The sequence below is a fragment of the Mus musculus genome, chromosome 13 (genome assembly GCF_000001635.26).
Source record: "Mus musculus strain C57BL/6J chromosome 13, GRCm38.p6 C57BL/6J".
NCBI lineage: Eukaryota > Metazoa > Chordata > Mammalia > Rodentia > Muridae > Mus > Mus musculus.
The window spans coordinates 34,908,115-34,931,888 of record NC_000079.6 but is presented as its reverse complement, the minus strand read 5'-3'; the positions used below and the strand labels follow the sequence as shown (position 1 = coordinate 34,931,888).

Here is a 23,774-nt window from a genome sequence, read left to right as displayed (position 1 = left end):
GATTCCAGCAGTTTACACCCTGCCATCAGAAACAGAATGGCGACCCTCTCTGGCCAGCCAGCCAGCAGCTCCGTGAGAGGTACGTGCTGCTGGTTATTTCTCCAGGTGATCTTGGACCAGCTCAGCTCCTCTCCTCTTCTCACTTGTTCTCAAGGAAATGATGGAGTGCTCAAAAGGTGTCAAGATAAAGGAGAGCTAGCTAGACAACTCAGGTTCTCTGCCAATCTTTCAGTTAGTTGGAAGCATGATGTTGTTCCATGTCCTAGCTCCATGACTCAGATGACCCCAGGGTCTGAAAACCAGGATAGGCTTCTTTCCTGAGTCACTCAACCATGGAGCCAAAAGGACACACACAGTCGATACCTCAGTGACCCTGAGGAGCTTCTCTGGCCTGGGGAACCAGCTCCCAAGGCATCATGGCTTCTGTTGTCCCTTCCTGCCTGTTTGTGAATAGCAAACCCGCTTTGTTTGGCTCTTGCAGGGCAGGGGTTGCCCTGTAAGACTGGACTCAGACAAGTAAAGCAATGTTGAGGCTCACTGGGAGGCTGCCTTTTAGGCTCTTACTCCATGTAAGAGGGGGATCTATAACGTCACTTGAAGATTTGAGAAGATACTCCAAACACCAAGGAGGGGCTAGTAGCCCATTCTCCGGGCCGTGGGATTGATACACTGAAATACAGACAGAAGAAAGAAAGACATTTGGCAGATGACACCCGGCAAAGGCAGGACTCTGCATTCCCAAACTCACTCTTACCAAGGCCACCTTAATCTTGCTTTTAATCACTCTTAATTCAGACCTGTTCATCGCATTCTACATTCATGTCACATTCATTGACTGGGTCTCATTGAGCCAACTGGCCCCTAACAAAATTTCTTTTCTGCTCCAAGTCATGAAATTAGTACCTGAATGGAACAATACCTTTCCTACAATGAGACATTCTTGCCTCAACAAGTGACTGAGAATTGCAAACAAAGCTGAGAGGGAGGGAAGAAGGAAAGAAAAGGGAGCAAAAGGAAGGAAAAGCCAGCAAGTTGAACTACACAGTATTTATTTGTGACATAGGTTACCTGAAGTATATGATCATACAGACTTCTTAAATCTTCATCAATTGATAACAATTTAAGAACAAAAAGCAAGCTGCTCCACAACCCATTTACAAAAAGCAAGTAGCTCTACAACCCATCTGGGTGTATTAGAAGGCAGGACATAGGTCATCCACTTATTGCTGGAATGGCCACACAGAGGTTCAGGGTAGATGCAATAGTTCAAAATTAGCTCAGATGCCCATCATTTCAGAATAAACAGCTGATGGTTCTTCCTATAGCATGAAAATGAAGGGAGACCCTAAAACACCAAGAATCTTCTCAAAAGGACCATTGCTTGCTAATTTAACTAAATGACATATGACAATGAATAGGTCCACCCCAAGGGTCTCAAACCTATCCCAAAATTGGCTCAATAATCGAACTGTGAATCATGATGAAACCGTCTCTAATTACTGCCCTTGGTGGTCATTTACTTATCTCACTAACCAGGAACAGCCCTCCCATGACCTGACTCCACCCCTACACACAACACACACAGAGGGAGGTGGTGATAGAGTGATAGAGAGGAGGGAGAGATGGAAAGGGAAGAATGAGAGAGAGACAGAGAGAGAGAGAGAGAGAGAGAGAGAGAGAGAGAGAGAACAAAGAGCTAGATTCCTCTCTAAGGAGAAGGGATACCAGAATCTGCTCAGAGGGGCAGGATTTATACATTTGGGAGTGGAGTGATTTTCTTTTCTCCCTCACAAGTGGCTAATTTGGGCTAGCATGGTCTAACTGGTTCCTGCCATAGAAGCGCTTCCCTGTCTTCTTGGGAAAAGTAGGGGGCAGAATCAGGAAGTCAGATGTCCTAGATATTAACTGAAAAGGACACGGATTGTCCTCCTCTCCCTGTTGATCTGCCTACCCAGGAGCTACCTGCCTTCTAGCTCTTTGCTTCACTTGCCAGAATGTCAAAATTGAGCTTTATACTCAGTTGAGTTCATTGAGCTCAGGTACTGACTTGCACCTGTTTTGTTGTTGGGGATGGTGGTAGTCTTTTGCCTCAAGTGGATTGTTTATAAAATTCTTTTTCTTGCATACTACAACAGTTTGAATGAGTATGCCCTAAGTGTCAGTGTATAGAGAGTTGGTCTCTATGGAGATGCTCTTGGGAGGACCTATTCTTTAAGGAATAGGGTCTAGGGGAGATACTTAGGTCATTGAAATGTGTCCTTGAAGGAGACAGTAGAACCCTGGTCTTCTCCTCTCATCTCTGCTGTGGTTTGAGATGTACTCATTCACTTGTTCCTATGCACACAGTCTCTGTGGTGGGCCAAACCATCCTCATCAGACCTGAGCCAATGCAGGAGTCACTGCATTGATTCAGCTAGGATGGGTTGCCTGGGAGCTTCATGGATTGGGCTACTGACACCACTACGCTCAGTTTTGTTTTGTTTTTGTTTTCAGTCTGAATGATGAGGATCCAAACTCAGGGCCTTCTGCTTGGGCAGCAAACCCTTTACCGACAGTCCCTGACCTTCATGTGTCTCTTTAAATGGGATTTCCACTATAGGACAGTTACTCCAGTTGGACACTTCTAAAACAAGGCTTCTAACTGCTACCCAGGAGCACTATGGGCAAGAAGTACTAGTGTTATCGTTAATCCCCATCTGTGGTGAGAAGAAGAAGCATCGGGTAAGCAGAATCTCTCCAAAATTCAAACCTGCTTCTCCGACCTCAATCACGTACTGCATCTTCAGTTTTAATGTTGTGTTTGCATAGCAGAAATAATACATGAGAAGAGTCCCATTGGAATCAAGTTAAACCATTCTGAAACGTCTACAGTCCCTCATCCTGTCCTCTGTTGGGTGATGCCTTTTGCCTGTATTTTTTAGGCAGTCACACATATATTTGTATATTCAAATGCATAGTTGTCTTTGCATATAAACACAAACATATGAATCATACTATATGTCTCCTTTTGCAACATGTCCATTAATACACTGTGTCTTCTAGGTATTTGAATGTCAAGCCATTTTATGAATCGAATCTTAAATGTTCTCCAAAAGTCCATATACTAAAGACTTGGTTTCCCAGCCTGTGGTGCTGTTTGGAAGTGAAGCTCATGGGATGGGCACAGGGAAAGTGAGTTAGATCAGTGAGGGCGTGCTCTTGAAGTGGATAGTAGGATTCTGGCTCCTTCTTACTTCTATCTCTGTTTCCCAGTCACCAGTTTTGCTCTATTTAAGAGTCTCAGTACTGATGAGACGGCTCAAGTAATTAAGAAGACTGGCTGCTCTTCCAGAGGTCCTGAGTTCAATTCCCAGCAACTACATGGTGTCTCAGGACCATCTATAAAGGGATCTTATACCCTCTTCTGGCATGCAGGTGTACATACAGACAGAGCACGAATATATTAAAATAAATAAATAAATAAATAGTTAAAAAAGGAAAGCTTCTCACCATGAAGTTCTTCCTCAATACAGGTCCAAACTCAATGGAGCCAACTATGAAGTGAAATCTCTTGAAGCTATGAACCTTGAAGTTGCTTTATCTCAGGTATTTGTTAGGTATCTCTGATAAAAAGCCAGCTGACCAACCATCTTTATAACAGGAGTCCACCAGATTGATCTAATCATTTACTCTTTATGCCACTGAATGACTTTTGGCTGTTGAGTTCCTCACCACTATAAACAATCCTTTGCCACACTCTGTACAAGGCAGGTGTGTGTGTGTGTGTGTGTGTGTGTGTGTGTGTGTGTGTGTGTGTGTGTGTAAATGGAAGGAGGAATTGCTAATGTGAAGGACAGGCATATGTAAGAAGTTCTGGATTTTTCTGTGGCATCGGTGGCATAGTCTGAAGATACAAAGTACTCCATAGGTGGATAGTTTGAACGCTTGACTTCAGATGGTGGTACTATTTTGAGTGACTCGAGACACTGGGGAGTGGACTCAGGCTGGAGGAAGTCATCATGGGCAGGTCTTTGCGGGACACATTATTGTCAACTTTCTGTTGTGCTTTCTGCTTCCTGGTGAGCTGTGTCACTTGTCTCCACAGTCATAATACTCAAGTGACCCTCTAAACCAAGCCTGTCTTTCTTTTAGGTGTGTCTGCCAGGTATATTGTCACAGTGAGAGATGGCTGATTTGTGACATTTTATGTTATGGTCTAAACATCTGTGAAGTCTAGTGGACACCAGGGTTCCCTCTGCACATAAAATGCCTATACGTACATGGTTTATATGTTTAACTAAAACATTCTCTAAGACACTGAGGGTTTTCTTAGATACAGATTCAATGTGGTTCCACACACTATGTTATTTTTCTTCCCAGAACCCGGACTTTAAGAGATCTTGAAAAACAAACAAGCAAACAAACAGATAAAAACAAACAAAGACACTAACCAGCTGAGTTAGGCCCTGTGTCTTTATAATACCTGCTTTATTAATTTTCTAACACTGTTGTAATAGTACCTCAAATAGACGCAAATGGATGGACTAAAACAACAAATTTATCTCATGGCTGGAGGGGATCGACAGGCCCATGCTCCCCCTGGAGCCTCTGTTGGGGGCAGCTTTCTTTGCCTTATCCTAGTTCCTGACATTTTCCAGATGGTCACAGAAATCCTTGGGACTCCCTGGCATCACTTTCCATCCCTGCCTCTCTTGTCCCCTAGCCACCCTTCCTCCTGTATGTATCTTCTCACAAGATGCTCGCCTAAACATAATAAATTATACTCATTCCCTTGGAGATAGTATTCCCAAATGTGGCTACCATATGGGTTGCTAGAGGTAAGACTGCAGTGTATCTTTTGACACAATTCACCTCTTAACACTGGGAAGCATGCAGTGGTCACTGGCTGGTACCACAGCTGCTCTCTAGCCATAGAACAAATAGGGCAATGTTGGAAGTCACTTGTATTAAGTATACATATATATGTATACATACTTTTATATTGTATATAACACATAAATTTATATAACGTACACATACACACACACACACACACACACACACACATACATCTGGAGGTATAGGGAGCAAGAGTTGGGATTTTCCACAATCTTAATTAATGCCTTGGAAACTAATGGTTTTGAGCCACACTGAGTAGGATCTCAAGAGGTATTTGGTACAGATTAAGGAAATCTCACTTGAAATAGGATGGAAGAGTTCTGTACAAAAGCTGGAGAATGGTGGTGCTATTATTTGTATATGCATTTCTTTCCAAATTCCTATCTTGGTGCCAGAATGATGGTTCAGTGGTTAAGAACATTTGCTGCTCTTAGAGAGGACCCTGGTTGAATTCCCATCCCCTACAAGGCAGTTCACAACTCCAGTACCTAGGGACTGACTGCCCTCTTCCAATCTCTGCAGGTATCATGCACACACACACACACACCGTGTACTTACATACACAAAGGCAAAACGCTCATACACAGAAAGTAAAAATAAATAAATCTTTTAAAAAAAGAACTCATTTTAAAATATTTACTACCTCCATCCAAGAAGGTGGGAGTTGGAGGTAGAGCGTTTTGAAGATGAGGCGGTCATGAAGGAAGACAACTCAGAATCAGTGCCCTCATAAACAGACCTGAGAGCCTTTGCCGCTCTCCTCATGGGGCAAGAAAGAAATGAAAGGGATTGTTGTCCATGAGTCAGAAAGCCCTCAAAAGACACTGGGTCTGCTTTGACCTTATACCTTCCAGAACTCCAGAATGGAAGAAACAAGTTTCTGTTGTTTATGAACTATCCCTGAGAGTGGAATGTTGGTACAGAACCTGGCCTAGATGGGTAGGAAAAGGGAAATATTGGGCAGAGAGTGAGAAGAGGAGAGGCCTTCAGCAAGGATCCCATGTGGTGCTTGAGAGAAAAGCTTGCTAAGTTCCTCTGCCAGAGAATAGGGGTGTTGGGGTCATGACCTGGTGTTTTACTGCCAGGAAAGAGGCTTTTCAGTCTCTCCCCTTCCTTTCCTTGCTCCCACACTCTTGTCAATAGTACAGAAGCCACTGAAGGAAAAGGTGACACAGAAAGAGAAAAACTCAGCACATCACCACGCCTTCCCTTGGCTTCGAAGTCTCAGTACACCAGAGCAGAGGGAAGCAGAAAGAACTTAAACATGCCGTGAATGAATTTAGAGAGCTTGTATTAGAACTGGTATTTCATTATCAGTATGACCCTCCCCCAAGCTAAGAAATTTACCTGTAATTTCACCTAAAGGAAGCAACAAAATTGAATGGATCAAAAGGAAAAGCTGAGGCAGGGGCAGAATGGGTCTGGAAGGAGTTGGGGGGCAGTGTTAATATGATCAAAATAATACATTGTATGGAATTCTCAAAGAACTAACAAAAAAAGTGGGAAGAAAGGGAGAGCTTAGAAAGAAGAAAATGACCTTCTGCTTCTCTCTGCCAAGCTCAGTTTACTTAAGCTAACGTACACTTGAAATTTAATAAAGCCCTCAGGTCGACTCTAAGGTGCCTGAGCCAGCATGCTATTCAGTGAGCACTCATTTCCTATCATGTCTGGTCGCTTCTAATTGAGCCTATGTCACCACTAATACTCCTGGATTTATTTACCCACTTTCTGGATACCTGCAGCTCATCCTGTGAATTGCCTGTCCACGCAGCTATTTTACTCAAACTGCTTTAAAATAAATCTGTGTGTTCTTTATATAATGTGCAATGTAAACTGGATATATGGATTCATCCACCACACCCTGGATTAGGAAGTAGAGATTCGCTTGAATACAAGCGACCAATTTTGCCCCAACAGTTTAAAGTCATTGTGTAATCTGATCCACACCTTGAAACCTCTCCCTACCAATCTCAAACTCAAACCCTCATCTTAAGTTGTAACTTGAGTACATCTGTACGTGGCTGTATGGATTTCCATCTTTCCATGGGTGCGCTTTGCCTAGAGATGAATGGCATTTTATGTTGGCTCATGAAAGATGATGTAAAGGAAAAAAAAAATGACCTCAACTCATGGGCAAAGTCCACAGGCCACTTTGAGAACATAGGCTTCTCAAGCCATAATGTGGCAAGCGTCTCATGAACTGAGGGCACCTGTAATGTCAAGAAGTTAGTACCCACATCTAGAAGAGGAGGGTTCACATCACCATGCAAATATAAATGTAAGCACTCTCCCTACATACATTTGTTTTTGTCCTCTTCGCTTCTGTAGGAATGAAGCACTTCCACCAAGTGATTGGGGAGCAACTTGTGAAGGTTCGAGAGAAGGTCAAATGTGTGATTCAAGACGTCAGGCTGGGCATAATTTTTTGGCATTTTTTCAGTAAAGAGTTGTTCAGGGTCTATGTCCACGTCCATGATGGTCTTCTAAGTTACAAAGGCAGCAGATAAAGTGAAACCTAGAGACTTGCCATGCAAGTCTTCTTCGGCTCAGCTCGCTACCATCTCCATGAGGAGATGGTGGAACCTGCTTTCTGGTCTCCTTTGCATTCTGAGTGTCACAATGGCCCAGGTATTGGCCTGGAACCCTGAGAACTTGTTCTGCACCTTCAAAGCACAGAAAAGCTGCCCATGGAAGGTATCCTGCCAAATAATTCAGAGATTTTCCACAGAAACTCCAGTTTCTTGACTGGATGTGGATGAATTCTGAGGCAAAAAGGGAGAGTTTTCCTGAAAGGAAGGAGATTGGTGTGCACATAGCCTGTGCTGTGTTCCCTTCCTAGAGGTCTCAAACCTGGTGTGTGCATAATTAAGACTTCACAGACCTAGGAGGCCCCCCAAAGAGTGGTTACATCAGTGCTGCCCCCTGTAGATCCGAGGAAGCGCTTTATGGTACAAAACTAAGGAAATGTCCAGAGTAACACAGGTAAGAGGGCCATCTGCTATTTATTCTTTTTTCCAGATTTAAAAAGGAAACAAAGCAAATGAACACATAAAAATCTCCTTAGTGTTAGTTTTCCTTCACTGTAGACCAAGGAGCAGAGGATAACACAAGTACTAAAGAACAATGATGCCTCACACTTCATAGCTCAGCTGGAGCATTGAGAAGTGGCTGAGAACCTAGTCTCCAGCTTGAGGTGAAAATGCAAATAATAGTGTGTTTCAGGCGGAAGGGGGGCAGGGCTGGGGTATCCCAGAATCTAGTTCCCCAAGAAGACAGCACCAAAAGGGGACATAGAGTCAGCAATTGAGTGGTCAAAAGCTTCTTACTTTTAGCAATTTAACTCATTCTTTAACTCTCTGCTATGCTGTGGCCCAAAGCCACTGGCTTCTGGAAATTTAACTTCTGCTGATAGCAGCAGGGGATAAAGAATAAAGGCTTAGTCACTTGGACTCTTTTCTCTCTCACTCAAGGGTCCCTTGCTGGCCAGGTGAGAGGCTTGGAGTTCCTTAACTCTTCATGAGCCAGAGAGAAAAGAAAAAGAAGAAAAAAGTCAGACACACAGACATACATGGGGGGTGGGGTGGGGTGGGGTGGGGTGGGGTGGGGAGGGAGACACACACACACACACTGTGGCTGGGCCCCACCACCCATTTCACCAATTTCACAAGTGCACATGCATACTTATACACATACGCATATATCTACATACATATGTATGCACATACATATAGACAGAGAGACACGTAGACATTTTGCACATGCATATAGGCAGACACATATACATATACCCATATACATATGCATATACATTTGGTGGATGAAGCAGAACAGCCACACTATTTTCTCTCTTTAACAATTTATACATTCTTAGACAAAAGTTCTTTATAAAATTACAGCATAGATAAAATGTTACAAAAAAGGTAGTTATAGAAGGATGTAGATAGTAAGTTCAAAACAGTGTTTCATTATAGGTTCAAAGCAACAGTTTCACACAGCCTTGATTTATCATAGTGCACACCTGTGGCCTAATCCTTGGACCTGATCTAAAATGGTTTTCCTTGAATGTTTTTCCTTGATCACAGGTCTGTCCTAAGCCTATTTTTCTTCTTAGTGCAATTTTTGAAAGCTCATTGTCTTTCTTAGTATGCAGCCTTTACTTACTACTCTATGAGGGGGAGGCTCATTCTATTCTTGATTCAAACTTTATTACATCTTTCTGGCAAAACAACTAAAACTGGCCCCTTAAATTTTTCCTCCTAAACTTATTTGAATCAAACCAGGAATTCTATAAAGTCATTAATTCATCTAAACAGTATGAATTCATGAAAGCTCGTCTTTATGTTGATATGTATGTCTGCCCAATACGGTCAGCTGATGCCCAGGAATCATAAGGCTATGTAATAGTAGCAGGAAAGGCATATCTGCAGCGAGAAGCAATCCTGGGATGAAGTCTCTGGGACTGTGCCTCTCCAGAGCACACCCATCATAGCCATGCAAATTGGTGGGCCATCTCCGGGAAACTCATTTGCTTGCCATAGTCTTTCCTAGTGGAAAAGCTTTCTTTATGGCTTGCAAGTTATAATGCAAATGGTGAGAGATAAGGAGGACCACACGCATGCTCGCTTGGTATTTTCTGCTCATCTTGGCCAGGATTTTAACCATGCTACAAAGCCCTCGCCAAGATTTTAAAATAACATGGCTGTACCCTATGGAACATTTGTGTCCAGAGCAGGAAATGAGCAGTTCTACTTTTTTATCCTCACGTTGCAAACTAAAAACTTGAAGGCTTTTAAAAAACCAACCCCTCCCCACCAAAAAAACCCCACATTTAAACCCATTTAAAATAGTTTATAGAACTAATGAGGAACCCTTGAGTACATGTGCCTCTCAAAATTACGTATTTTTGTCTAGAGAAAGGAATTGTCTTTGAAAAGACAGAATATGCTGGCGACTGGAACACACATACTTTGGCTTCTTCTTCTTCTAAGCAAAGCTGAGTGCGTTACTCTAAGCCTTTATTTTCATAAATAGAAAAGAAAAAAAAAAACATGTTTTAAATATATTCTTGATATGCCGTGTCAATTGACCTAACTGTAACAAAATACAATGAGTCCGTATCCTGGACAGCACCAGGCCTAAAGGAGCAAGGCTCCTTACATGAGAGAGTAAGGAAAGGCTTACTACTCACAGTAGGGGAGGACAGGACAGGGGTTATTTCCAAAACAGCCTCCCTCCAGAGAAAACAAACAAAAAGAAACAAAAAAGCCCAAACAACGAAACCCATAGGAATTTCATTAGGAAAGCTAATGCGGATTCATCTAGGAAAGCACTTTAAGAATGGGCACATTCTTGAGCATGCTCTGTTAGAGGTTATCATCGAGGAAGAAAACATGACGTGCACATTTGCTCAGCTCAAGGTTGTAAAGCGCATGCTTGAAAGGTTAAAAGAGTGAACAGCCATGCATCCGGGCATGGCTCACCTTGCTTCCTGAAGCCTGGGCTGAAAACAAAGGAAAGGACATGTTGAAGTTATATTAATACAGGAATTTGTTCCTAAAAGTTGCCTGCCTTCACCATGTAACAATATGTATGTATGTATGTATGTATGTGGGAGGGGAGGAGGGGATAGCATGTTGCCCCGACTGGCCTGGAACTCCATATGTAAACCAGGAAGGATGACCTCACACTTACAGAACTCTACTTGCTTCTTCTTCGTGAGTGCTAGGATTAAGGATGTGCAACAACTATTGCCTGCCCGACACTAAGCTCTGAATTGTGACTCTAAATATCACTTGACGGAATGTTCGTAGTTAACTGAAGCTATGGACAGTAGCTGAAACCAGAAGTAGATCGTGATCATTAAATGTCATCCTTGACAAACAAAACAAAACAAAAAAATTGGCCATTATCAAGAAAACAGGGGCTGGAAAGATGACTCCGTAGTTAAGAGCACTTTGTTGGCTGCTCTTGCAGAGGACTCCGATTTGGTTCTCAGCACCCGTGGCAGCTCACAACCATTTGGTTCTCAGCACACTCGTGGCAGCTCGCAGCCATTTGCAGTTCCAGTTCCAGGAGTGCCAACCCCTTCTTCTAGCTTCTATAGGCTCCAGGCTCACACATGCTGAGAGTAAGTGGTGCATACATTCAGGCCAAACACTCATACACATTCAATAGTAAAACTTCCCAAAATAAAACAGAAGGCAATAAAAAATGCTGACAAGGTGGGACAGAGATAAGGGAATTTTAAACCCCCCTTTCATCGTTAGTGAAAATGGAAATTAACACAGTAGTCATTGAGAAAAGCAATACCAAGATTCATCGAAAAAACTTACAACAGAACTAGGATAGAGCCAACCATCCCACTACTGAGTAATCCAAGGAAATAAGATTCTTATGTTGAAGAGACACCTGCATGCCTGTGTCCTTCAAAGCACTGTTAAAAATAGCCAGCGTATGAGGAATAAACCTAGCTAGCTGTCTAGCAACAGATAAATGGATAAAGAAATGCCACAGGCTGGTGGTATACATCTTTAATCCCAGCACTCAGGGAGCAGAGTCAGAGTCAGGCAGATCTCTATACATTCAAGGCCTGTCTGGTCTATACAGAGAGACCCTGTGCCAAAAAGCAAAAGAACTGTCCATATACACATGAGAATCCTGTTCCATCCACTTTATCATGAAATAAATCATCAGATGGATTTTTCTTTTTGGTGTGGTTTAGTTTAGTTGTGTTTTGTTTTTCTGTATGTAAGACATATGGGAGTCAGTGTCCTTTGTTTGTTTGTTTGTTTGTTTGTTTGTTTAAAGCACATGTGGTGGAAAACACTTTGGCATGAGAGCTAAGTAAGGCAGGAAGACTGGCCATATATTGCTGTTAGCCTGCAGCAGAGGGTGAGTTGCCATGTGGGCCAGTGGCTGCCTAGGCCTTGCCTGAAGCCTCCTCATTAACTAAATTGATCCCACAGCAGCGCAGGGCAGCACCTGGGTTGTTTTTCCATGCTTACGGCTCTTAGGTAACAAATAACTCCCTCCCTTCCTTCCTTCCTTCCTTCCCTCCTTCCCTCCTTCCCTCCTTCTCTCTTTCTCCTTTCTTTCTTCCTCCTCCTCTTCCTCCTCCCCCTCCTCCCCGCTTCTGTCTTCTTTTTTTTTGTTCTTGTTTCAAAGAGAGCTCCTGTGTCTCCAGAGCACCTTCCACTGTCAGCAGGCCACAGCTGTGCATTCGACAAGGCCAGCTGGCTCCCAGAAGGCAGAGTGTTCAGCAACGTCCAGAGAGAGAAGATCATCTCTAAGTTTCTCAAAAGAAGCGTTCTGAAAAGAGTGTTTGGCTCGCAGCAGCTGAGGTGGGAGGGCCCCAACTCCCAGAGAGAGGACTCCAGCTCCACCGGTCCTAGCACCACAACGTAAGTCCATATTGAAAAGTAGGCCCAAACTCAAGGTACGCTCTTCCCAGAGGGGCAGGAAAACAGCTCTATACCAGCATCCAGAGAACTAGAAGGCTTAAGAGGAACTGCACACCCAGGTTGAGCGGTAAGAGCAAAATAAAATAGGAAACATGTAACTGAGAATGTGCTCAAAGTATAACACCTTTATAGGAGGTGGGTTTCACCAATGTGTGTCTCTTGTCTGGGGAAATGTTCTCAGATATATCACTACCATCCACTGTAGGAATAAGTAGATTCAAAACAAAATTTCTTGTGTTTTTGGAATAAAATGGTAGCTACCCAAATAAGATAGCATTGTTAAGGAGGCAAACGTTGAAGGTTAATTTTGTTGTTGTGTTTGTTTTGTTTTGTGTTTTGTTTCCCCAGACAGGGTCTCACTATATAGCTCCGGCTGTGAACTCATTCTGTAGGCCAGGCTGCCCTTGAAGTCATAGAGATCTGCTTACCTCTGCCTCTCAAATACTGGAATTAAAGGCATGTGGTTCTACTCCTGGCAAACACTGAGTTTTAAAATAAAACTTTAAAGTAAAAAAAGAGAACAGAAATCCTTCAAAGTAAAAATATTTTACTCATGTTTCTTTAAAAGGAATTATACAAATACACACACAACAACATCAACAACTAGCATGCTTATGATTAGTGATCACAAAAACAAAGTCCTAAGTTGGGATGGAGAGAATCAATCAAAAGGGAGATGGGGAGGGAGGGTTGAATAAAATCAAATTATTGATCTAAAGCATATGCCAAATATCATCTGTCCACCACTGATTTGAAATGTTCCCCACTGGTCAAATGTATTATTTATTTATGGAGAGGTGTTTTGTCTACAAGCATGTCTGCACACCACAGAGGGCGTCAAATCCCTTGGAACTGGAGTTACAGTGTGTCAGTTGTCACGTGGGTGCTGAGAATCAAAACTGAACCCTCTAGGAAAGCAGCCAGTGCTCTGAACTGCTGAGCCCTTTCTCTAGCCCCTGACTGAGTATCTGAGCACCACGAAAAATGCACACTATTCAGTAGAAAATAGTGATCAGCTCTGAGAAAATGTTTACAGACAGGGATTCTGAAGCCATGCTTGCCTGCACGGTGAGTAGCAAACGGAATATGAAAGGTACCGAGAGGCCAGCAGAAATGGACATCTTTTCCCTGAAGGACAACTAAGAAATAGTGTGCTTGTCATTCCTTCCAGTAACCCAGGGTGACAGAGAGCCATGGAAGTTGAGGTGCTTTCCACAAGATCATCTTCCTGTCATCACTGTCTTTGTCATCCCTGCTATAAGAGGAGAAGCTAAAGTGTGCCTATTGGACACTCAAGTGCCTGGCACAAGGCTTGTTCTCTTTTCCTGTGATTCACACCTTCTCTGTTGAGGGTTAGAGGGATGGCTCAGCGGTTAAGAGTATGCACTGTTCTTGAAGACGACCCAAGTTCAATTCCCAGCCACTCAAATCAGGAAGTTCACAACAACCTGCAATTTTAACTCCAGGGAATCTGACACCCCTCCGAACTCCTCAGACACATAAATAAATTAACAATAAACCTTCCTACTGCAGTCTGAAGAAAAGATTGTTAAATACTCCCAGTCGGAGAACATTCAAACGTATTCTAGTTCAATCTTGAAAAGGAAAGAAATGGTCTCCCTCTGTATGAACTAAAAAGATGCAGATTTAGAGTAAGTCCATCTTGAGACTACTCCTAAGAACTTGGTGCCGGCCATAGCCTGGTGTTCAATCTGACAAAAATATTATCAACGAACAGATTTTTTAAAAAATCTCTTTTCAATGCTGGACACAGTGACACACCTCTTTAATCCTAGCACTCAGCAGCTCAGGAGACAGATCTTGAGTTCGAGGCCAGCCTGATCGACACATTGGGTTCCAGACTAGTCAGGACTATAAAGAGAAACCCTGCCTCAAAAACAAAATAAACAAAAACCCCTCAAATGTCATTACTGGCATTTTGATAGTCATATATATAGAATTGTTCTTAAAATTTTTTCCCTTTACCAAACTTCTAGGGAAAGGTACTTATATGTATACAAATTCAATTATAGTGTGTGTGTGTGTGTGTGTGTGTGTGTATCTTAATTTGTAGAGGTGTCAAGAAATACTCATTTGGGTTACAAAACTGGCTTCTTACAATATAAATGTATCCTAGACATAAAAGAAAAGTTAAAGCTAGGGATATAATATCAGCAGGGGTATTATTCTTCCCTTTAAGTACGTAATGCTTGGTGGTTTTGTGTAGTATAAGTGTTGGTGGAATGCCTGACATCTGTTTGGTTTAGGATATGTCAGGCAAACCTCATAGCTTTATCTTTGGGCCAGGACATGGCTACTGGCCACTTCATGAGTCCTCAAGCCCACCCCAAGAGGATCTGTGGAGCCTCACCAGAGCAGAGAAGGCCCACAGGTCACTAGGAAGCTTGAGAGCCTTGGGAAGAAATGCAATGGAGAAAGGCCTGAGTTTCTCAGAGTCTAGAAGTTTCACACGCCTGGGTGGAACATGGAGCGGCGGCTGCCGCCGAACTCTGCCCTAGTTGCTGGGCAACGCTTCCTCCTGCAGCCCGGCTTGTCCGGTCAGGGGTGCGACCCCGCCGGGGGCGCCGGCGGCCGGCAGCCGCTGTTCTCCCTCTCTGTCCTCCCACCACAGGAAGGCTGGGGTCCAGCCAGAGCCCACTGAGCTGTTCGCCCAGCAAGAGGAGGAGCCCGTGCCCTGGGCTGGAGACCAGGAAGACGACGACAAAGACGACAACAACAACGACGAGGACGACGACGACGACGACGACGGCCAGGACACGTGGGACTTCGAGGCGGATGAGTAAGAGTCCTGGCTACCCTCGAGACCCCCTGACGTCCTGGGCCAGGAGGCCAGCCCCAGCCCGGAGAGAAGGAGGACCTGCCCGATGCAGACCCTTGACTGGCAGTCAACTGGCTCCTTGATTCCAGCCCTTCCTCCCAGTGACCTTCCTCCCAGTGACCTGCCTTTCATGTGGGGCACACAACTTGAGTGGTCCCCAGCAGCACCCCCTGCTTAGCAGCCTATTGCCTTCTGCATGCTTTTAGCCCCAGAATCCTACATGTATATTGCAATGGATCACTGCCTGTTGGTTTACAGACTACCTGAACTATATTTCTTGGAGTCAATACTTTGTAAGCTATTGACAGATCTACTACAGGCCACTACAGTGGTTTGTAACTTCTCTAATTATCCAGAACTTTATCCAGTGATTGCATTCTCATATAGCTCTCTACCGAATATGTGTATCTTAAACACTACTAGGGATTTTAGACACCAAATAGTTTGATATTAGAAAATGTCTGGCTCTCCGAGCCTTTTAGTAAACCATGCATGAGATTCTTGCTCGGTTTATGTGAAAGGTTAGTTTTGCTTTCGGGTGGGGCACATTTTGTTTTGAATAACTAAAATAGGCTTGGGGTTTATTTAAATTAGGGATAACTCATTGTATTTTTGGTTTTTTGATTGTTTGTTTTTTGTTTTTGTTTTTGTTTTTTCCAGTTTGTCTTATGTCTTGTCTGACATCTAGTCTCTAGGGTTCATTTCCTAATATTTGGTCAAGTAGATCTTGCAATTTATTTTTATCTCTGTCTGGTATTGGTATGGCCTGTGGCTAGTTTCTAATGCTTCACCACTCTGCTTTCTAAGCTTTTTTTGTTGTGGTGCTAGAATTTAAAACCCAGGGTCTTTGACCTTGAGCTACACTTCTAGCCCTTGGAGAATTTTCCTTAACAAAACTCAAGCTTCTTTGTATGTAAATGTCAACCTTCCCCTAAGTGTGCCTATTCCCCCACCTGTATAGGACCTTAAGGGAACAGAAGAACAGCACCAAGAAAATGGGAAGAAAAAGCAATGAGAGCTGCAGCAGCAGCCTGCATGTGTCAAGCATCTCTCAGGAGGTACACAGAGCTTTGGCAGTCCAGACTTTGGAAGCAGGGACAGAGCCCCAGAGTCTTACTGCGGTGTTAACCCCCTGCTTTGGCTTTGTGAGCAGTTTCTGCTGAGTTTTTCCATTTGGCACCTTTGCCCAGTGTATAAACCAGCTCAGTTGTCTCAATGTCTCCTTCCCATTTCAATATAAGGATATGTTTTCCTCACGTGTGACATTTCAGACACTATCCTAGGAATACATAGGCCAAGGGAGAGTGAGCATCCAGTGGGCTCTTTCCAAAATGCCAATAGCTAGTTCTTACTTTCATCTCTTTAAAAAAGGGTGATTGTGTTCTTTATTTTTATGGGATGTGTATTTTGCCTGTCTGTCTGTCTGTCTGTCTGTGCACATGCATGCAGTGCCCATGGGAAGCCAGAAAAGGGTGTCAGATCACCAGAGCTGGGGTGACAGGTAGTTGGGAGCTAGGAATCAAAACCCACATTCTCAGGAAGAGGAGTCAGTACTTTTCATGCTGAGCCACCTCTCCAATCCTCCACCCACATCTTGCTGAATTAGAATTTCTGGGGTTTGTTTGTTTGTTTGTTTATTTGTTTTCTGCTTAAGGCTAAATACAAACCTTAAGCATGATACTCAAGTGCTGCTTAGCACTGACTATAAAGTAAGGCTTGGAGATTTCCTACATTTGATGGACGATGCTGTGGTCCGTCAGACTGGCACTCGGGCGGAACACATTCGTGAAGAGACACACTGAAGAGAATGTTTCATTACACTTTTAAAATCAGCATTGAAAACCCACGCACCACTCTTTTCAACAAAACCACAGACATAAAAGCCTTTCCGACTTCTGCCTACCAAGTTCATGGTGGTTTGGTAAGAGGAAGCTGTGCTGGTTGCCTCTCAGAGGAGGCAGAGGGTGCCTCTATCAGGCTGGAGCCAGCAAACATGTTAAAGTGTATCCTCGAGCTTTTAAACATCGATACTAACTTTATCCTTTCTCTTTTTAGAATCACTCTCAGTGGAACCTGGATGCAGAAGAACTCTTTGATGAAAAAGAAACCTTCTCATCTGAAAATGATGGGGCAGCAGGTGGTAAGAAGCCCAGGATGTGTGTACGATACCACAAGAATTGCATGGATTAAAGGATTAATATCTTAACCTATTTTTGTATAACTATTAATTGACATTTTTTCATATACATTCTTTCAGGCAAAACTAACAAGGTAAGGATGTTTGGCTTAAAGTAATTCATAAAACATACTGCTTGAAAATGTTTTGCATAAGCTCCTTTAAAGTTTTTCTTTTTCTCAAGGCTTAAACTTGATAGCTTATTTCCGGAGAGTTCTTTATACAAGTCAAAATCTTTGCCATTTTACAGTTATAAACTGGTCATTTAGTTACTATTTTGGATGGGCCTGGTAATCCAGGCCTGTAATCCCAGGTATTTGAGAAGCTGGGGCAGAGGGATATTTGTGGTATAGAGTGAGCTCAGTATCTTCTTGGGCAACTTAGTGAAATCCTATCTCAACGTAAAAAAAAAAAAAAAATGTGGCCAGAGATACAGATTAGTGGGAAAGCATTACTTCGTGTGTGCAAGGTCCTAGTTTCAATCCTCAGTATCTTAAAAGAAAGAAAAGCAAGATTTTTTACATTAACTGTTTCAGTACAATGTTGTAAACATAACTTCCTCAGGAGTAAATGAAGCTTTCTAGCCCTTGTCAAAAGGAAAGTAGTGTGTGCCCTTAAAATGTCCTGAAGCATTTGAAATAGTCAATATCCTCCGTGGGAGCGATCCTAAACTTCCCATGTATCTTTTATAACAAAGATGTGAAATATTTAACTGTAAATGTAATATTAGTGGTATCCAAGTCTCAATTAAAAGTGATAAAAACAACAGAGTTGGACGTACATTGGATTTTATTTAGAACATGAATAGCAAACAGGGCTGTGTTGTATTCAAGTCTCCTGCTGCCTTGTAGAGCCATCTGGAAAATCCGGCAGAACAGCTGATATTGCAGCTGACCGTATCAGAACATGCTCACAGTAGATCACAGGTATGATTTCCTCCTCACACTCTTTAGTAACTGCTGTTAACATTCTCACAGCCTTGACTGCTGTTAAAATTCTCACAGCTTTTGAACACTGTGTGTGCTTTTTGTATTAGCAGAACAGTAGTCAAGGGGTATTTCAGCTATGGAGTTCTCCTGTTAATAAAGGAAGTACCGTAGATAAAAGGTAAGAAAAAATATATACATATATATACACACACACACATATATATATATACACACACACACGCGCGCGCGCACACACACACACACATATATATGCATACACACACATTAATATATATTTAGATAGGGTCTTACAGTGTAGGCCTCGCTGGCCTGAAACTTGGACATCTATTCCAAAGTGCTGAGATTAAGGTATATGTGCCACCAAACCAAGTAGGGAATAGATTTTTTAAAAAAGATTTATTTATTATTATATGTAAGTACACTGTAGCTGTCTTCAGACACACCAGAAGAGGGAGTCAGATCTTGTTACGGATGGTTGTGAGCCACCATGTGGTTGCTGGAATTTGAACTCTGGACCTTCGGAAGAGCAGTCGGGTGTTCTTACCCACTGAGCCATCTCACCAGCCCCGGGAATAGATTTTTAATATTCCACTGAAATAGATTTAAATCTACCTGTTAAGTACTTGAGATATGAGGATCAAATACAACCAGAAAAAAAAAGATATCCTATGCAAATAATAGGAAATTACAGAAAGTCATTCTAAAATAGCAAGTGACTGCAGACAGCACAAGACAGCCCATGTATGTGTACCGAAAGCCCAATGAGGCTTAGATGTATTGCACTGGGCTTCTTATATTGGAGAGAAAGGAAATGTGGAACAAAAGTACAGTTTTCTATGCTAGGAACTACTCAATTCCATCCATTTAAACTCATTTAACTCTCCCGTCAGTCTAACACAATTGACTGTGGCCAGCATTCCTCTTTTGCAGGCGAGGACATTAGGGGTACAATGAGAGTTAAGAAAAATGCCAGTCACACATTACTGGTGGTAGAACAGTAATGGCCAGAGCTTACTGCAAGCTCAGTCATCTTAATGTATCCTATCCGACCTCACAGGGGGTTGAATTTTTACTTCCTGGTTTATTATATTGTGTGTTAACAGCCGGACTGACCACTGGGAACCTTAATTTCCTGAGCTCCACAGGTGGGTGCCACTGCTACCTGCTCTCACTGTCTTTAAAATAAACAAACATACAAGCAATGGGGAAGAAATGAACTAGAAACCTAGTGTTCTATAGTGTGGTTCCCTTAGCCCCGTTTTCTATATTACTTTTCCAGTGTGACTTCAATTTAATGTCTAGAGCCAATACTCATAAGTGGGCTTCTGAAGAAAAAAATTACCAGGGACTATATCAGGAATGAATCTTGTTTGACAGATACTGACGAGTTCATTGTTTGATAAAAATAATTTAAAAAAACCCACAGTGTTTAACATAGAAGTCTTTGTTATAAGTAACCTATACAGTCTTCAAAAGTTTAGTCTACTTCAAAGTCAATAATTAGTGTTTCACTCTAATTTCAGTGCTACTCAAAACTAAAGGGTGCCATTCTCCACTACCCTATTCATAGATACTCACCCATTTTCAGTGCAAACTCATAAGAGCAGTTAGTCATTTTAAGGGGTTATCATGGGCTCAATTGTGCTTGCACAAAGAGTTGCCCATCAGTTTTTTAATATATATTTTTAAGACATTTGTGTTGCTGCATCTAATTCAAGCATACTTGGAAACCAACATTTCTTTTAGCGGTAGCTCTACTACATACAAAAATGCTACTGGGAACTAAACATCAGCCTTTCTTTGATAAAAAGGTAACTAATAAAATTTTTAGAGTTTTTTGTTTTTAACTTCTATGAGTGTTTTGCCTGCATGTATGTACTCATATGTGTGCCATATGAGTACACAGTGCCCATGAAGATAAGGCAAGGACACTCTATCTACAGAGACTAGAATCATGGATGCTTGTGAGCTTGTGGGTGCTGGAAACTGAGAACCGAGGTCTTTTACAAGAGCAAGTGCTCTTAACTGCTGAGTCATTTTTCCAGCCTCATAATAGCATCTTAATTCTTGTAATGAGCCACAAGCCATTAGTTAATTAAATCTTTCTTTTTTAAAGAGAATTCAAAAACTCTTCAGTGGAAACTGGCTTCAATGCAGCCAACAGTCCCAGGCTCTTCACTGTAAACCACTTATTAGCAAGTATTCCGGGTTTGGCAGATAGCAAGCAAGTCATTCTTTATCCTGGTCAGTCAATGCCAGCAGGTCTGTGCTGGCCTTATGCTGATGGAGACTTTCTTAAGGATAGAAATGAGTTTCATATTAACTCGTGTTCAACTATGGAAAACAACAATGGTGACTCTTTATCTGCTTCAAATTGGAATTTCAAATACAGAAACAGCAGTGTGGAAGAAAATGTCACAGACGAGAGTGACTTGTCCGAAAACGAGAAAATGAATGACTCTCTGCTGAGCTACTTTAAAAAGATGGACCTGAACTTAAAGCCGGAAACGATAGAACACGTGGAGAGACCTTTCCCAGAGGAAGCAGGCCAAGTGCCTGTATATGCCGACTTTCTCCCTGCCCCTTTCAACACTCTGGACCTACACAGATTTGCCTTCTCCAAATGTGAAAGCTGGAAGGCGGCAGTGGAACCTCCGGAAAGTTCCATTGAGCGTCTGATACTTCGTTTGTTGGAACTGGAAAGATTACAGCATATGACCATACAGAGAGAGAGGCCAAGGCTGCAAAGCACTTTCTATAGCTCCATGTTTTCAATGGCAGAACGACCCTCTTCCTCTAAAGCTATCGCAACGAAAGCCAAGGCGCCAAAGATTCCTGAAACATCGACTCTCCAGACCTCTGGCGTAGATAAAAACCGAGACAAGAGAAAAAACAATTCTGGCTCTGGCAAGCCAGAACAAAATGTTTCCAAATGGAGCTTGAGCAGTGCTGGCAAAAGTAAGTCGAACTCTAGAGCACTGCTAAAATGTTCATCCACTTCAAAGCAGTGTGCTGTGGCTCATGATGACCTAAAGAACTCCAAGAACTCCAGTTTAAACCCTTGCCAGGAACCCCCACTCAAGCCTACTACTACTACCCAAGCAACTCAACCAATGGCTAGAGTGGTCTCAAGATGCCTCCCACCGAGGTCCCCAATGCCAGTTTCCCCTATACCCCTGTCCTTCCCTGAAAATCCAAGGGAAGAAGGTAAAGTGCCAAGGACCAAAAAGAAATGTCACCGAAAAAGCATACTACTGAATAGAGCTTTCTATATTCAGAAGCGAAACTGCTTATCACCTTCACTTATAGCCAGGGGCAAGTGCTCACCCACTGACCAAAAATAGCTTTCAGACATCTCAATGTGAGTGAATCTATTCCACAAAACCCAGCTAAAATATGGTTCATCATTGAGACACAGGTATTAGAAACAAAAACCTTGATAAGACATGGGTAGAACTCATGAATGTCACTGCTGACTTTATACAGTCAAGGCCTTCCTCACTGACTCTGACAATCTTTTGTATGTTATGTCTCATTTAGTAAAGCAAACTATTCAGAAGACTGTTTTTTTTTTTTTGTGATTGTTTCCCAATGATTCCATCATCAATAAATAGTATAACTGACTTATTCTGTTGTAGTTCTTGTCTTATTCTAATATACAATCAGGTAAGAGTTGCCGTTCCTTTTAGTGATTTTTCTTAAATTCTTCCCATGTTACAGCTCGAAGTGAAAGGTGTCCTGGCAGTTGGGAGCCAAGGAATACCACAAAGTCACACAACAAACCTCACAAGAGATTTATTGGGGAATAAAACAAGAGAGTGGCTGACTCTGCTGCAGAGAGAAGCAGCAAAGAACTGAGGGGGGGGGGAGGGCAGGTTCTACATGGGGTTTCTTTGGGGGAGGGGATCTTTCCAGGGTGGCCTGGGATTGGTGGGATTTTGGGCCTGATCTTGGAGCAACCTCAGAAGCTGGATCCAGCCTATTAGATTCGAGCATTTTGAGGGGTGGAGCCTGGTGATTTGAGGTCCTTAGGAGTATGGGGACCTGGCCGCTCACACATCTGGAGGAGCTTATACTTTCCACTTCAGAACCTTTCCCCTTTCCTTCCTCAACTCCACAAACCTATCTTTCTAGCCTTTGGTCATTTTCTTGGCTTTGCAGAGCTATTATTTGGGGCTGAGATGTCCTGATGACTTGCGTTCGATTCCTAGAACCCACATTTGAAAGAGATAACTTGCAAGTCCTTTGACTCCATTATGCATTCCAACGTGAACACACAGATAGAAGTCATTTTGATTAGTCAATGTGCCAGATCCTCACAGGCATGGTAGTCTAGCATTTTGACATTTGACAACTATACTTAGTTGCAGGGCAGCCTGTGGTTCATATATTGAACTTGCTTGCTGCAAACTTTCTATTTCCCCTCCAGCATAGACATGAATGTAGTAACAGTCCCCAGAGTAGCCAAAATATGACATTGCTAGAATTCTCTTGAGAGGCTCTAGATGTTTGTATTAGCTCTGGTTAATAGAAACCAAACAAACAGCTAAAGCTTAACTCACGAGCTGGCAAGAGGCAGCTCCTGAGACTGAAGGTATTTATTACGTCTAAGAATCAGGAAAACAAGTAGAGTCCTGGCTTCAGCTGCAAACTTCCTGAAGAATTTTTGGGAGTGGGATCCACGGAGATGTTCAACCATTCAAGCAACTTAAGAAATGTAAACATTTGATGTAATGATTTGGCATTAGGGCCAGGATGTCTATGAGGAGGAGCATCAGCGTGCGTTGGTCTTGTTAGATATAGATGATGAACTCCAATTAGCTTTTTCTTAAACATTAAAAAGTGTGTGTGTGGGGGGGGGGGTACAGGAACTGGGATGAATGAGATGAACTGAGACGATTCAAACTAATGCTGAAGAAAGTGAACTGTCACTCATGTCCTCTTATTTGCATTAGTCAGGGAGGAAGGTTCAAGCGGTTTTCCTAAAACACAGCCCACAAGTCACAGAAAGCATGCCTAGTGTTTAGGTTAATGACAATTTCCTGAAACAATACAAACACAAAAGATAATGATAAATGGAATTTACCTGTATATCACACAGTCACCTCCATTATTCAAAGATGCTTAGTAACAGTCCTCCAAAGAATGCAGCAATGGACATACATTTCCTATGGTTCTCATCCATCATCTTGGCTTGTAGTTTTTTTTAAGTCCAAAATCTTTAATGACTAGCGCTTCTATCCAGTTTTACCTTTAGTTAGCTGGCCTTCATCCCCTCACGTTTAGGTTCATAATGTAACCTGTCTGAGATCTGTAGGAAACACCAAGCCTGGTTTATTCACTCCCTCATTTTGGTATTGTCTAATTGACAAATGGGCTTTTCTCCAACCTTGGGGTAACTGTGCATGGTGGCAGCAAGCTCCTTTTGAGAATTTAAGTCCCAATTCTATGGAGTTACAGCTCTAATAGAC

General features: G+C 42.5%; 2 protein-coding genes across 10 annotated transcripts in view; one reads left to right on the top strand and one right to left on the bottom strand.

Moving 5' to 3' along the window:
* 4933417A18Rik (RIKEN cDNA 4933417A18 gene) overlaps positions 1-7,484 on the bottom strand; it is a 31,814-nt gene extending 24,330 nt beyond the window's left edge. Inside the window, exon 1 of one of the 2 annotated variants that reach the window (XM_011244329.1) lies at positions 7,178-7,484. In XM_011244329.1, the coding sequence (XP_011242631.1) occupies positions 7,178-7,352 (175 nt within the window). In that variant the 5' untranslated portion in view covers positions 7,353-7,484. The remainder of the gene's footprint in view (positions 1-7,177) is intronic. The other variant, NM_025750.3, reaches the window with a different exon arrangement.
* A 46-nt stretch (positions 7,485-7,530) lies between these two features.
* Positions 7,531-21,930, top strand: Fam217a (family with sequence similarity 217, member A). 8 transcript variants are annotated; one of them, XM_011244350.2, is made up of 10 exons: positions 7,531-7,860; positions 12,043-12,278; positions 14,971-15,138; positions 16,139-16,235; positions 17,233-17,317; positions 17,435-17,448; positions 18,205-18,279; positions 18,390-18,460; positions 19,407-19,448; positions 20,696-20,772. In XM_011244350.2, the coding sequence occupies exons 1-9, from the start codon at positions 7,843-7,845 to the stop codon at positions 19,429-19,431; spliced, it is 789 nt and encodes a 262-aa protein (XP_011242652.1). In that variant the 5' UTR covers positions 7,531-7,842; the 3' UTR covers positions 19,432-19,448; positions 20,696-20,772. The 8 variants fall into 8 exon arrangements, with proteins under 8 accessions (XP_011242652.1, XP_011242653.1, XP_006516846.1 ...); XM_011244351.2 differs by having other exon boundaries at positions 18,393-18,460; positions 20,696-20,766; XM_006516783.3 differs by lacking the exon at positions 19,407-19,448 and having other exon boundaries at positions 7,537-7,860; positions 18,393-18,460; positions 20,420-21,930.
* The last annotated feature ends 1,844 nt before the right edge of the window (positions 21,931-23,774 follow it).

What these genes read in the sequence shown, in the direction of transcription:
- Fam217a (XM_006516782.3), top strand. An exon ending in TGTCAAGCATCTCTCAGGAG is followed by an intron (nt 16,236 to 17,232) that starts GTACACAGAGCT and finishes TTCTCTTTTTAG; the next exon opens with AATCACTCTCAGTGGAACCT. An exon ending in ATGCTCACAGTAGATCACAG is followed by an intron (nt 18,280 to 18,389) that starts GTATGATTTCCT and finishes TTTTTGTATTAG; the next exon opens with CAGAACAGTAGTCAAGGGGT.